The sequence below is a fragment of the Corapipo altera genome, unplaced genomic scaffold, assembly GCF_003945725.1.
Source record: "Corapipo altera isolate COAL_440 unplaced genomic scaffold, ASM394572v1 113, whole genome shotgun sequence".
Taxonomy (NCBI): domain Eukaryota; kingdom Metazoa; phylum Chordata; class Aves; order Passeriformes; family Pipridae; genus Corapipo; species Corapipo altera.
The window spans coordinates 2,850,488-2,864,986 of NW_020884895.1; the positions used below are offsets into that span (position 1 = coordinate 2,850,488).

Sequence of the window (14,499 nt, forward strand, 5' to 3'; positions counted from 1 at the left end):
CATCCTCACCCCATTTTTTCCCAAAGGTACCTGAGCTGTTATTTATTTGTACAGAGAAGGTTTATTTTTCAATAAAGAAGGGCTCTATTTTCCAGTAGCCAGTGAGTGTGAAGCAAGCATGCCATGCAGTGCTGATGAGGTGGGTGAGAGTGGAGGGGCTTTCCAGTGGGGCTATGACATCTCATTGCATCTCCCCCTTCCCATGCACCCTGTACCCCGAAGCGATGCCCCCAGCCTTGACTCCTGCTGCATCCAACGTGGAACCGACTCCCCAGACCCTCACCGGGGGTTGGACACCCCTCCTGCCCATGGCAGCACCCATGGCACAGTACTGGTGCTCATCCCTGGTGACACCCCACCAGGGACCCATGTGAAACCTGCCAGTGCAGGGGCCAAGTGTGCCCTGCGCCATTGGTGGGTGGCAGGGTGGTGCCACCCCTGTGCTTGGGCATCAGTGGGTACCAACCCCTCCCACCTGTGGGGACTCTGCCACCCCGAGCAGCATCACTGGGACTGCTGAGCAGCAGGGAAGGGACCGCTCCTCCCCGTGCCCAGCAGTGCCCGTGCTGGGGTGCCCAGGCTCAGGGTGATGAGCTGTCACCCGTGGGGCTGGTGAGTCCAGCTGTGCCTGCCTGTCTCCCCTTCCCTGCACGCTGGGGTGCCGGAAGAGAGGGCTGGGAACGGGTATCCGGTGCCGGTACCCTTCCCCCTCAGCACCTGGCACCATCCATCTCCTAGTCTGTCCGGCAGCCGGACATCCGCTCGGCCAGGCCAGGCGGGGAGGCAGCCAGGGCCTGGCACGGCGCGAGGGCACTGCGGGCACCGCATGGGGAACCTGCCGCAGCAGCTGGCCCTGCTCGGGGCACTGATGCTGTCGGGTGAGCGGGGTCTGGGACATGGGGTGCCCTATTGCTGGGGGATGCCAGGCCCCCTGAATGGGGTCGGTGGGACGGTGGCAGGGTCCAAACAGGGCACAAGGGTCCCCAGAGCTGCTTTTTGGGTATTACCTGGCAGAATCCCCTCATTGTGCGTCCCTTGTGCTTCTTTCCCAAAGCTGTGTCTCAGCCCAGGCCATGTGCTATCTGTTCCCAGTGTCACTGTATCTGTATGTCCCTGTGTATGCCTGTCTGTGTGTACAGTGACACCAAATCTCTGACCACGTGTCCCTGCATACGCTGGGTCCATGTCCATGAGTGCATGTGTGCCTCTGTGTGTGCATCCATCTATGTGCACAATGCCACTGGATCTGTACCCAAGTATCTTGTGTCTGTGTGCCCCTTTGTGTGCCAGGTCTGTATTTCTGTGTCTCTGTGTCCATACCCATGTCCTTGTCCTATGCCCATGTGCGCCCAATGTGCTCTCGCAAGTCTGTCATTCCTGCATGTCCATGTCTGTGCTCCTGTGCAGCACAAACATACAATGTCCTGGGCCGTTCCTGTCTCCTACATTCTTATACCATCCTATGGGGTGGCACTGGGCCCAGTAGCCCCACTAGCCCCCTGGTTTGCCTGACTCCACACCCCCAGGTGGGCTCTGCGTGAACCAGGAGGAAAGGCTCATCCACCACCTCTTTAAGGAGAAGGGCTATGACAAAGAGGTGCGTCCTGTTGTCTCCACTGATGAGGTCGTGGACGTCTACCTGGCCCTCACCCTCTCCAACCTAATCTCACTGGTGAGCCCCAGTGGGCAGTGCCCACCGTGGGGAGCCCCACAGCCATGCCTCACCCCCAGGGCTGGCTGGATGCCACCCCTGAGGCTGCTTCTCTTTCACTCTGCTGCTGAGTGTTGGGGGTCCCGAGCTGTCGGGACACCTTGGCATCTCACTGCCCCACACTGTTGTTGCAGAAAGAAGTGGATGAGACACTCACCACCAGCATATGGCTCGAGCACGTGAGTAGGGACAGGTGTCATGGCATCAGTTGTGCCACCACGGGGTGGCCCAGCATGGTGAGGGGGTGACCTGGGGATCCTCCCCTCCAGGGCTGGACCGATTACCGCCTGCAGTGGAACAAGTCCGACTTTGGGGACATTGGGGTGCTCCGCCTGCCAGCAGACATGCTGTGGCTGCCTGAGATAGTCCTGGAGAACAAGTGAGCTGTGCTTCAGTTTCCCCTCCCAAATCCCCTAAACTGTGCCTGGTGCATGCCCAGGGCTCCCCTGGCCCCTTCCCAGCCCCACCATCACCTTGTCTCTCTGCTGGCACAGCAATGATGGGCTCTTTGAGGTCGCCTACTACTGCAATGTCCTCCTCTACGACACGGGCTATGTCTACTGGCTGCCACCTGCCATCTTCCGCAGCACCTGCCTCATCAACGTCGACTTCTTCCCCTTCGACTGGCAGAACTGCACCCTCAGATTCAGGTGCTGGGCTGCTGGGTCAGGGCAGTAGGGTGGGCATCCCATCCCCCTGTGGTGCCTGCTGCTGCTAGCACCCTCCCCTTGCTGTTGGGGCACAGCAAGGTGGGGTTCTGCAGGTGACCCGGTGGCCTGAGTCCATCATGCTGGAGGTCAGGGTGGGTGGGTGGTGTGTGCCCAGTAGCAGCTGCAACTCCTCACTGCCTGTCTCCTGTGGTCCAGGTCATTGGCATACAGTGCCCTGGAGATCAACATGCACTTGAAGACAGACACTGACCTGGACACAGGCAAGGATTACCCGGTGGAGTGGATCATCATCGACCCCGAAGGCTTCACAGGTAAGGCTTGTGCTCTCTGCTATGTCCTGTGGCAGCGGGACATCCTGTGCAGGGCTGGGTGCCAGTCTGGAGTTGGGGCACTCTGTCACGGAGACACCCATGTATCTGGGGCTTTTGCACCCTGGCACCAACCCACCAGACTTGGAGCTACCCAGACCCTGGACGGGGAGATCAGTGTTGGTGGGGCTGGTGAGAATGGTCATGGCAGGTGTCCCCCATGCCATGTGCTGTCCCATCTGCCCTGGCAGAGAATGGGGAATGGGAAATCATCCACCGCCCAGCCCGCAAGAACATCTACCCTGACATTCCCCCTGACACCAGTGAGCACCAGGACATCACCTTCTACCTCATCATCAAGCGCAAGCCGCTCTTCTATGTCATCAACATCGTCATACCCTGCATCCTCATTGCCTTCATGGTCATCCTTGTCTTCTACCTGCCTGCTGACAGTGAGTGAGCCCTGCGGTATGGGAGTCACAGCCCCGGGGCACCTCCATGTCCCACACCTGCACCATGTCCTGGGACATGGGGATACCCCAATGCTCAGCACAGGGATATCCCAGTTCTGGGATATCCCCATGTAAGACACTGTCATCCCAGCCAGACACCCTAGCAGAGGCACGCTTGGGGACAGGATACCCCATGTGGGACCCTGGTGTACCCCCATAACAGAAAACCCAATATGGGGCACTGTATGGTGGGACACTGGAAGGGCAACCGTGGCACTGGGGATACTGGGAAAGGCACATGGGGCAGGGTTTTCCCTGAGCTCACTTGCTCTCCAGGTGGTGAGAAGATGACCCTGGTGATCTCAGTGCTCCTGGCCCAGTCTGTCTTCCTCCTTCTAATTTCCCAACGCCTGCCTGCCACTTCCCACGCCGTCCCCCTCATTGGCAAGTGAGTCCTGGGCACCACTGGGTGCAGCGGGGACATTGTGGGGTCCCCATGGTGCCAGAGGGCAGCTCTGCCTGTGCCCAGCCCCTGTGGCAATGCCAGCTCCAAGTCCATGCTCCCTACCAGGTATCTGCTTTTTATCATGCTTCTGGTGACAGCTGTGGTGATCATCTGTGTCGTGGTCCTCAACTTCCACTTCCGCACGCCCAGCACCCATGTCATGTCTGACTGGGTCAAAGAGGTGAGCAGGGTGTGCGTGTACTGGTGGGTACAGGGATGACACTGTGCCCCACAGAGGACACGGGACAGCACAGCACATTGCAACAGGGTGTCCCATCTCTGCCACATGTAGTCTGTGGACAGAAAGTGGGGACAAGATGGCATCGCACTGGGGAAGCGTCCAAGGGACCTGACAACCCCTCTTGTATCCCAGGTCTTCCTGGAGAGCCTGCCCCGGCTGCTGGGCATGACACAGCAGGACGAGAGCCCGGCGGGCGCCCCATGCATCCGACGCTGCAGCTCCGCTGGCTACATTGCCAAGGCAGAGGAGTATTTCAGCGTCAAGTCCCGCAGCGAGCTCATGTTCGAGAAGCAGTCGGAGCGGCACGGGCTGGTCAGCCGCGTCACCCCTGCCCGTGAGCCACAGCCCCTCCATGGGGACATGGGGAAGGGTGGTGGAGCAGGGCTCTCCAGCAGTGGCAGCCCTTTGGAGCCCACCTCACTGCCTCCTTGCCCCCAGGTTTGGCGCCGCAGGGCACAGTCACAGGTGATGAGCAGCTCTATGAGCACATAAAACCTGTCATTGACAACGCCAATGACATTGTCAAGCACATGCGGGATGAAAACAGCTACAACGAGGTGGGGCCATGGGCACTGGCAGGGCAGAGGGGGCACCCTGTGCCCGCTGTGCCCCCCACTGCTTGGCTTCTGACTCTTTTCCCAGGAGATTGACAACTGGAATCGTGTGGCCCGGACCCTGGACCGCCTCTGCCTCTTTCTCATCACCCCCACACTGGTGGTTGGCACCCTCTGGATCTTCCTCATGGGCATCTACAACCACCCACCACCGCTGCCCTTTGCTGGAGACCCCTACAACTACCAGGAGGAGAACAAGCGCTTTGTCTAAGGGGTGTGGGGGGGTCCCATGTACTTCTCCCTCACCTGCCTTGGCTTGGGAAAATAAAGCTGGATGTTTCTTGCCATGGGGCACTGAACTGGTGGCTTCTCTCAGTGTCCCCTGCTGGGCATGATGCCCAGCCTGAGTACTGTGTGTGTGCTGGGGAGGGTGATGCCCACCAAGGGAATGGGTGCTGTTGAGTGTCCTGAGCACAGTGAATCTCAGCTGTGGCTGGAAGGGGTGATTTCCAGAGGGGTGTGGTGGTACCAGCCCTGCTACCCCTGTGGGCTGGGCACTGGGGGCAGGATGGGCAGGGGAAGGGATGTATCCCCGCCTAATATAACACTATCCCATGCGGATCCACTGCAGTGAGCGGAGATGCCAACAGTGCCCACATTTCCCCCCCGCCCCCATGATCCCCCAGCCAAACCCACAGTGTTCCCCCCATCACACCCCATCCAGCAGTGCAGAGCTGGAGGTCCAGAGGGCTGTCTCCTTCCCCAGCTCAGCAGTGGGATGCCAGGGCTCTGGTTTCAGGGGCACAGCTGACGTCCCCCCACCGGCAGTGGCCCAGGACAGCTGTCACATCTTCTCTGCTGAGCCAGGAATCTCACCACACCCCCATTCCCTGCAACGTGGCCCCCCTACAAGGGGCCTGGCAGCATTTGAACCTCCAGCGTGGGCATTACTCTCTGGGCGTGGTGGGACTTGCCTGCCCCTTCCTCACCCTATACCCTGTGGGCAGCCACTGCCCTGGTGGTGACAGGAGGTCCTGGCAGCGTGGCACCCGTTTTCCATAACCCATGGGCACCTGGGTTTCTGCTGCAAGGAGATGCATACCTCCATGGGGGACATGGGGAAACTGAGGCACGGAGCTTAATTTGCCCCCAGCCCCAATTCCAACCCCTCTGGCACAAAATCTCAGAGGAGCTTCCCAGTAAACTGGCATCACCCCACCAGCGGGGGGGAGGTGGGTGGTCACCCGTTCCTCCCCAGCCCCCGTGGCTGTTGGGAACAGCTGACGGTAGGAGGGGACAGCTGTCCCATCCCTCCGGGCGCCCGGCCCAGAACAGCGCCGGGCGGGCTGCGGAGCAGAGCCCCAGCCCCTGCGCCCCACGGCACCGCCATGCGCTGCCACGGCCTCCTCCTCTTCCTCTGCGCCCTGGCAGGTAAGGGGTGCCCGCCCCAGGGAGAGGTCTGGGGGGGGAACTGGCCATCCCCTACCTTTGCATTGGGGGGTTTGTCACCCCCGGGAGTACAGTGCTATGCACCTTCCCACCGGGGTGTCCCCGTGCTGGCAACCTGCTGTCCCCATGTCCTGCCCTTGGAGAGGTCCCTGGGGTGAGTGGGGCGGGGGATGTGGGGGGGATGCACCACCCCTGCTGCATGCAGGGCACTGACTCGACTGTCAGGCTCACAGAGCTGAGTGTGCACGCTCACAGTAACAGACCTGGGCATCCCCTCCCCATGCGCACCCCCTGCCTCCCCCTCAACACATCACGCCTCGGGGGCATTGGTGGCCCCACTGTCCCCACCCCGGGGTGTTCCCTTGGCATGTGCCCTCTCCAGGTGTGGGCTGCAGGAACCAGGAAGAGAAGCTGCTCCAAGACCTCATGAGCAACTACAACCGGCAACTGCGCCCGGCCCTGCGAGGGGACGAGATCATCGATGTCTCCCTCAAGCTCACCCTCACCAACCTCATCTCCTTGGTGAGAGAGGTCCCCTGGCACCCACAGTGGGAGAGGATTTGTCCCCACGTGTGGGGCAGCAGATGGGGCACTAAACCCACCTCCCTCCTTCATTCCCTGCCAGAATGAGCGAGAGGAGACCCTCACTACCAACGTCTGGATCGAGATGGTGAGACCCCTCACCTCCAGGCAGGATCAGCCCCTGCCATGTTTGCACCTCAGGGTGGCACCCCATGGAGGGTTGGCACTATAATCTTCACCCCCTTCTGTGGGGGCTGAGTCCATTTTGTGGGCAGCACAGGACAGACAGCTCACGATCTCCCTTGTCTTGGGGAGCACCATGACCCCTCTTCCTTTGCTCTGCTTCCTGCAGCAATGGTCCGATTATCGCCTGCAGTGGGACCCTGAGAAATACGACAACATCCAGCAGCTGCGGGTGCCCTCCACCATGGTCTGGCTGCCTGACATCGTTCTGGAGAACAAGTACGTGACAGGGCAATGGGGACATAACCCCACGCAGGGGTGGCAGCTGCCCCCCAGGCACAATCTGGGCCTGAACCCACCCTTTTCCCCCTCAGTATCGACGGGACGTTTGAAATCACTCTCTACGCCAACGTGCTGGTATCTCCTGATGGCAGCATCTACTGGCTGCCCCCTGCCATCTACCGCAGTGTCTGCGTCATCCACGTCACCTACTTCCCCTTCGACTGGCAGAACTGCACCATGGTCTTCCAGTGAGCATGGGCTCCATGGCAGGTCCTCCTGGGACACAGGGATTAACATGGGATACCCACCTTTGCCCTGGGGCATTGAGCCCAGATAAATGGCAGATAAATGCCACCTACCTGTCCCCTGCTACCTGGCAGTAGGCACCACAGACAAGTTAAGCACCCCAAAGCAGAGCTGGAGATGCAGCATGACCTGGTGCCACACTGGCACCCTTTGCCCATCCAGGCTGTTGCATGCCAGCCTCTGCCACCACTTTGTCCCTCCCCAGGTCCCAGACATACAGTGCAAATGAAATCAACCTGCTGCTGACGGTGGAGGAAGGCCAGACAGTGGAGTGGATCGTCATCGACCCTGAGGCTTTCACAGGTAACACTGCAGCCCCCCCCCCCCAGCATAAGTATGTCCCACCAGGAGGGGTATCCAACTGATCTGCTGCCATGCTGGTGGCTGCCAAAAGCAGGGCTTCAGGGACTATTAGCAGCTCCCACCATTACATGGGCACTTAAGTTATTAGTGGAAGCGGGAGTGTAGGAGAGATTTGTTTTTCTAACCCCCCCCCCCGGCTTGGGGCTCTTGCTGCCTGGCAGCCGCTCCTGGAGAGCACTGCTCCTGCAAGGTTGATTGATGCTAGGAACGTAGCTGTCATGGCCAAACAATGACGTTTTCCATCACATTTTAATTGCATATTGAAGGAACAAAATGCTTTTCGGGCAGCGAGATTTATTTTTTCATTACCGGCCTGAGTTGCGATCTTGACTGGGAAAAAATCTATCGCTCCCATGGAGAGCAGGGGAGAGCAGTGTGCTATCACCCAGTGTCACACTCAGCTTCCCTCCGTGGCACCCTGGAAATGGGGAGATGTGGGCACCCCACCCCCACACCTAAAAGCCCTGGGAGCCTCCAAGGGGCTCAAGGTGCCCCATATGTGCCCAGCTGCCCCATCCAACAGCTTTTTGGGGTATTTTGCATAGGCACCATGGCATATTGCACAGTGCTCATCTCCCTTCCAAGTGGCTCTAGCACTGCGCCCAGCCTCGCTGCCCTGTGGGGCTCATGATAATCACCAGTCCTCCCCTTCCTCCCCTACTTGGACTGAGGGGCTGGCAGCCCCAGTGCCCCCACTGGGGCAGTGGGGCTCATGTGGCACCGTGATGATGCAGAGAATGGTGAATGGGCCATAAAGCACCGCCCTGCTCGGAAGATCATAAACTCAGAGCACTTCACCCCAGATGACACCCAATACCAGCAGGTTGTTTTCTACCTCATCATCCAGCGCAAGCCGCTCTTCTATGTCATCAACATCATTGTGCCCTGTGTCCTCATCTCCGCCATGGGCGTGCTCGTCTACTTTCTGCCCGCCAAAGGTACACACTGGTGCTGTGCCCACTGTAGGCATGGGGATGTGCAAGGGGGTAGCAACACGGCAGGAAGGGCTCCTTGTCCCATCACTGTCATATCTCGCCTGCTCCTGTGATATCTGGGGGGAGACTGTGTGAATTTCCGGGTACCCCTTGATTAAGGCCTCAAGGCAGGACTTGGCCAGTTCAGCTTTGGGGTGGGGGCTTTTTGCCTAAGGAGGGCAATACCCACACCACTGCCTCATGCCAAACTCTGCTTTTCCCTCTGCTTGGCAGCGGGTGGACAGAAATGCACCGTCTCCATCAACGTTCTCCTGGCCCAGACTGTCTTTCTCTTCCTCATTGCCCAGAAGGTGCCTGAGACCTCCCAGGCTGTGCCACTCATTGGGAAGTAAGTGACACGTGGGGACAGGGGTGCCAGGCCTGTTCTCACACTGTGCGAGCAGGGTCTTCAGGTGCTGTGCAGCAGCCAGTGCCCAGGGACAGGACCCTCGCGCAGAAATAACCTTCAGCCCAGGTAGGGCTATCACTTGCTCACATCCCACTGCCAGTCCCCAACTTCCAGCCCAGAAGGACACTGAGAAGGACCTTGCACATCCGTAGCTTGTGACCCAGCAGCCCCACATGAGGCTCTGTGCCCTCTCTCCAGGTACTTGACCTTCCTCATGGTGGTGACAGTGGTGATCGTGGTGAATGCTGTCATTGTCCTCAATGTCTCCCTGAGAACACCCAACACTCACTCCATGTCCCCGAGAGTCCGCCAGGTACCTGCTGTCATCTCTCTACCCTTTACACATGGGGAATGGGATGGGTATTTGGGGATTGAGGCCAGGTCCTTCATGGAGCAGGGTGGCAGGTATGCCTTCATCTGAGTGCAAGTCCTGGCACAAAGATGTCCCCAGTGGATCACAGAGTGCCACTAAACCCCTCCAAGTCACTCCCAACACTGGGGAGCAGCAGGTGTCAACACGCCCAGCGTCCCAGTAGCACAAAGGTACTCCACAGAGATGCTCCAGGCAATGCCATGGGACCCAATGGCACCCACTGGGTGTGAGGGGGTCATATCCCCTCAAGTAACACTGTGTCCAGGTGTTCCTGCACCTTCTGCCTCGCTACCTGGGCATGCCTGTGTCAGAGGAGACACCAGGGCCACCACAAGCTGTCCGGAGATGCAGCTCCCTTGGGCTCATGGTGAAAGCTGATGAGTACATGCTCTGGAAAGCCCGGACCGAGCTGCTCTTCGAGAAGCAGAAGGAGAGGGATGGGCTGATGAAAACTGTGCTGGAGAAAATTGGTGAGTGTCTCCAGGGGGTTGGCATCTTCCCATGAAGCTGGGCAATGTGCCAGGGGGCCGAGTGCTCACTGGTGCCCGCTGTGCTGCCTCTGCTGCTCATAGGACGTGGCCTGGAGAGTGGCAGTCCCCAGGACTTCTGCCAGAGCCTGGAGGAGGCAGGTCCTGAGATCCGGGCATGCGTGGATGCCTGCAACCACATTGCCAATGCCACACGGGAGCAGAACGACTTTGGCAGCGTGAGTCAGGACTGGGGGGAGAGGGACTCACGTGGGGAGCACTGGGGACAGCCCTCACCCTTCTTGTGCCACCGGCAGGAGAGCGAGGAGTGGATCATGGTGGGACAGGTGATCGACCGTGTCTGCTTCTTTATCATGGCCTCTCTCTTCGTGTGTGGCACCGTTGGCATCTTCCTCGTGGCTCACTTCAACCAGGCACCTGCCCTGCCCTTCCCTGGAGACCCCAAGCCATACCAGCCACAGTGATGCCTGCAGGTGCCCAACAGCCCTCTTGCTGCCAGGACTGCTGGAGCCAGGGGCTGGGCACCCCTAAAGTCCCCTGGCTGGCCAAGATCCCTGTGGGCACTGTAGCTCCTGGTGCCAAGCACAGCACAGAGGGAGGGCTGGGAGTGGTGGATCTGCCACACCCCAACAGTGGCAGAGATGGGGAAAAAGGGAACACGGGGTCACCATGCTGTGCTAAATGTAGAAATAAAGCCTGTGACAGTCTTGCAAGCCTCCATGGCATCTTTGCTCCATGCCAAAACCTCTTGGGCAGGCTGGATGTGCCACCTATGTGGGCTGGCCATGCACCTCTAGGTCACACAGTCCTGTGAGACGAGATATGGGGGGCCCAGAGCAGAGACAGGCATCCAACGGGCAGGGCAGTAACACTGGCAGCAAGAGCCACATTTCTCCACTGCAAATTTACAGTTTCAAACCCACAGCAAATGGGGCCCCTGGAATCCTTTGCCATGGCAATGGGGCAGGAATGCCAGCTACAGCCCCCCATTCTGGGGCAACAGCAGACCCAGGGATGGGATTAGGGGCAGCTAACTTCTCCCTCCATTTATGCCCTGGCTGTGGCTCTTGGGACAGATGAAGTGCTGTCCTTGATCCCTAGCAAGCAGCTTGAGGTGAGAAGACCCTGGGCCACCAGGCACTAAAACCTCCTCAGGGATGTGTATCTCTTGGCATCCATCCTGTTACGAGCACCAGCACATAACTTCCTCCCCCACCAGCCTTCCCTGCCCCCTGGGATCATCATCTCTGTCAAGCACAGCCCCTTCCCCCCATCCCAGCAGTGCCGCATCTCCCCCAGACCCCTCAGTGACCTCTGGGGCCCCCTGGCTTTGTCCCTGCTGGCAGGGGAGATGAGAGAGGTCAGCTTGGGAATGGTGACAAGCAGCATCTGCTCCTCTGTGATCCAACTCATGCCACCTGTGCTTGGCTCTGGGATGTGCTGTGTCTCCATCCACCTCATGGTCCCAGTACCAGTTGTCTCTGCTGCTGCTGGGAGAAAACCAGTTGGTTACTGCCTGCCAGAGCTGAGGGCCCTGCAGGCACAGATGGAGGAGGGAGGCAAATACCTAATAGCTGAGACATCACCTCATGGACACCTGCAGACTGGTCATGGCCTAGAACTACCCTGGCTGTGCCAGTCTGCCTGTGCACTTTCCAAGGTGGCTTTTCCTGCCCTATCCCTGCAAGATGTGTAGTGTCCACAGCACCGAGACCAGATGGATCCGGTGCTCCAGGCTGGCACCTTGAAGGAGGTGGGGACGGCACTCACCAGTGTAGGCAGGAGTGCCCAGAGAACCTTGGCTGGGTCCTGCCCTCAGCCTCCCATGGGGGTGCAGCTCTGTGGCCACAACCCAGGTGAGGTGACCAGGTCCTGGGGCACTGTATTCTGAGCCACAGACCTCCTGCTCGAAAGTGATGGCACTGCACAGTACTCCTGTGGCTAAAGGGACACTCTCCTGGCCAAGTGCTCCCAGCCCAGGAGAGCCAGGAGCTGCTGTAAGCTGCCCAAACCAGAGCACCAGGCACGTCTGCAGCCCCTGGGCCCTCTGTCCCTGAGAAGGTGCAGAATTAATGAGCTCTGGTCTGTCTTTGCCTGGCAATTTCCCACTGATTCCCGTGTCCCTGTTGCCTTGCTGCCCATCTCCAGGGCCAAGTACTGTCCTCTGCTTCTCCCTGCTCCACAGAGATGCTGCTTCTTCCAGCAAGTTCAGGCTTCAGTGTGTCCATACAGCACAAGTGGAAACGGATGAGCTCTTCCAGCCTGCCAAGAGCATGTGATCAAAACCACACTCTCCACCACTACCAAGCAGTGGTTTTACCAGCCCTCAGGAGATCTCTGAGGTTTATCACCACACCAGAGATAAGAACAGAGAAACAGCCAGCATGCCCCAGGTCTCGGGCAGCAGATGTGCCTTTTCTGGTGAGGGAATACCTTGCAGGTGCAGGGCGCTGGGGTGAGTTGCAGTGAGAGACAAAAAGCCTCTCCAGCCTGTTATCAGCTTCATGTGCCCACACTCCACCAGGAAGCACTAAGACAAGGCAACAGAATCCTCCAAGCATTCCCCAACTGCTCCCCTCCAAAACTGGGGACTCCTTTTTCTCTGTGGGATGGGAAGAGCCATCAGCCCCCACTTGAGCAGTTGTAGCCAGAGACACCCAGGGCCTGTGAGCCCACCACAGCTCAGCATCCCCTTGGAAAAAAGAGCCCAAGCAGATGCTCTTCTTTGGGCTCCAGGGCCCCAAGGGGTTCAAAGCCCTTCCAGTTTCCCCAAAGGCCTCTTTGCAGGAATCTGAGGAAATTTAAAGGTGTACAAAGTCTTCGGGATAAGGAAAGCAGGGAAGGTCCTGACTCTGCAGATTTGAGGCTCCCGTGGCTAGAGGTTTCCTTCCTGAGTGAGGAGGACCTGAAATCTTTTTCTAGAGCTTGATGGAAGCTCCCTCCCCTCCCAAGCAACCCCATGCTTGTATTTTCACCACTCTTATTAGCAGAACACAGCAGACCACAAACCAAAAGTCCTGCTCAAAAACCAGTTTGGCTCCCCCCCTCCAGGCCATAGGAGGCACCAGACCTGGTGCTTGGCACTGATCGAACACTGCTTTCCTCCTGACCTCTGGAAAAGTTGTAGCCTTAAAGAGGACAAACTTCACGCCCAGCCAGCTCTCTCCCTTCAAGGCTGAGCAACAGGAACCACTGCTGAGTTCCTCCAAATCTCAACCACAGTGGCAGTGGGAGGAGAGGAACAGCCTCCCAGAGAAGGGCTCTTCCACAGCTCACTCACAAAGCGTATTTGAAGGCAAGCACAGCAGGACCGCAGCACTTTCAGATCTAATAGCAAGCCTGCACTCATCAGCACCAGCTTAGACACAGGGCATCAGAGGCGAGAAGTGGGGGAGTACATGAAATATCAGAGGTGGATGTGACACGCAGCTGGGCACAACAACGGCACTAAAGCCCCAAGTGATGCCATCTGCAAGAAGTTAAATGTGCTGTGAATAAAGGAGCCTGCAGCTAGTATTTCAGCCCTGCCTTGCAAGGCTATTTTTGCTTAGATTGCCAAAATGTAATTACAACTAAATCCCCCCTAACAAATACTGGAGAGCAGCAGGGGAGAGTTGTATTTAAAAGGAATCTTAAGTAGCAGCCATAGTAATACCTGATCGCAGCAGGGAAAACAAACTGTGCCTCAAAAAGAGCATTTGGTTGAGAGCTGGTGACAAACAAGTGGCAAGAGCAGGAACAGGACCATGGGGTCTCAAGAAACATGGAGAGGGATGCCACCACAGCTTGGGGAACACAGCCAGATGCCAAGTGCCTGACCACAGGGAGCAGTTAGTCATTGCTGTCAGAGTGCTGAATGTCTCTAGAGACAGCCTAGGACTGACACCCTCAATGCAGAAAACAAAGCCTTCAGAAGACTGAATATTTTAACCTGCTTTCTCTGCCAGTCCTGGCTGTTTTCAGTCTAGACTTCAGTGGTAAGACAAGGAATTTGCAATTGGAGTCGAGGTTGAAGGTCTCTCAGTCTCCAGGGCTGGTAATTGTCCCAGACATAGTCTGATAGTTCTGCAGTCACGACCAAACTGGCCCAAACAGCCCCTTCTCCTGGGGGACTGTGCAGAGCACGTGGGGCAGGAGATGTGCCCCAGCACTGGTTACAGACTCCCCTCCTGGGCCCAATGCAAAGGCTCTATTAAAAATGAAAGGCAATTGTGCGATTCCCCAAGGAAAAGGGGAAAAGGCTGAAGCTGTTAATGAGTACAATTAGTGTTGTAGTCAAGCAGAATCAGAGGAAATAATTAGCTCCTATTGTTTCCGTGGCATCCAAATTGCAGCCATGCTGGCTTTCCAGGCAACAACCCCTCATTCCAGCCTCACCCCAGAGGACAGGGGGTCACTCACAACCCCTGTTCTGGTCACAGCTGTCACGCAGCTATGAGCAGCAGCCTGGGCCATCCCCCTCTTCTGCTACACCCAGTGGGGACCCAGTTTCCCAAGTGCACAGAGACTTGCAAACCCCAGTGCACCCCAGAAATGGGCTTGGCCCAAATTCAGCCTCTCCCTGGATCCAGCACAGGGCAGCACTGCTGGCTCTCCACCACAACAGTCAGAGTCAAGGCAACTGACACCAAACGTCTCTTTGTCTTAGTTTAAGGGAAGCTCAGATTCCTCTTCCCAACAAATAAGGCACTGCTAACCCAGGAGGATG

The 14,499-nt window shown here is 57.9% G+C and overlaps 2 protein-coding genes across 2 annotated transcripts; both read left to right on the forward strand.

The window, feature by feature from the left end:
- Positions 1 to 826: 826 nt before the first annotated feature.
- Positions 827 to 4,795, forward strand: CHRND (cholinergic receptor nicotinic delta subunit). Its single transcript, XM_027647339.1, has 12 exons — positions 827 to 878; positions 1,527 to 1,672; positions 1,846 to 1,890; positions 1,981 to 2,090; positions 2,206 to 2,361; positions 2,578 to 2,693; positions 2,942 to 3,142; positions 3,479 to 3,590; positions 3,714 to 3,828; positions 4,021 to 4,222; positions 4,327 to 4,445; positions 4,531 to 4,795. The coding sequence occupies exons 1-12, from the start codon at positions 827 to 829 to the stop codon at positions 4,711 to 4,713; spliced, it is 1,557 nt and encodes a 518-aa protein (XP_027503140.1). The 3' UTR covers positions 4,714 to 4,795.
- Positions 4,796 to 5,802: 1,007 nt separating this feature from the next.
- Positions 5,803 to 10,459, forward strand: CHRNG (cholinergic receptor nicotinic gamma subunit). Its single transcript, XM_027647338.1, has 12 exons — positions 5,803 to 5,873; positions 6,274 to 6,413; positions 6,517 to 6,561; positions 6,766 to 6,875; positions 6,971 to 7,126; positions 7,390 to 7,487; positions 8,282 to 8,485; positions 8,756 to 8,870; positions 9,129 to 9,243; positions 9,569 to 9,773; positions 9,876 to 10,009; positions 10,088 to 10,459. Exons 1-12 carry the CDS (start codon positions 5,831 to 5,833, stop codon positions 10,253 to 10,255), a joined length of 1,533 nt encoding a protein of 510 aa, XP_027503139.1. The 5' UTR covers positions 5,803 to 5,830; the 3' UTR covers positions 10,256 to 10,459.
- The last annotated feature ends 4,040 nt before the right edge of the window (positions 10,460 to 14,499 follow it).

What these genes read in the sequence shown, in the direction of transcription:
- CHRNG (XM_027647338.1), top strand. Translation starts at nt 5,831, where the DNA reads ATGCGCTGCCACGGCCTCCTCCTCTTCCTCTGCGCCCTGGCAG. An exon ending in CTTCCTCTGCGCCCTGGCAG is followed by an intron (nt 5,874 to 6,273) that starts GTAAGGGGTGCC and finishes TGCCCTCTCCAG; the next exon opens with GTGTGGGCTGCAGGAACCAG. An exon ending in AACTGCACCATGGTCTTCCA is followed by an intron (nt 7,127 to 7,389) that starts GTGAGCATGGGC and finishes GTCCCTCCCCAG; the next exon opens with GTCCCAGACATACAGTGCAA.
- CHRND (XM_027647339.1), top strand. Translation starts at nt 827, where the DNA reads ATGGGGAACCTGCCGCAGCAGCTGGCCCTGCTCGGGGCACTGATGCTG. An exon ending in TCTCCAACCTAATCTCACTG is followed by an intron (nt 1,673 to 1,845) that starts GTGAGCCCCAGT and finishes CTGTTGTTGCAG; the next exon opens with AAAGAAGTGGATGAGACACT. An exon ending in ATGAAAACAGCTACAACGAG is followed by an intron (nt 4,446 to 4,530) that starts GTGGGGCCATGG and finishes CTCTTTTCCCAG; the next exon opens with GAGATTGACAACTGGAATCG.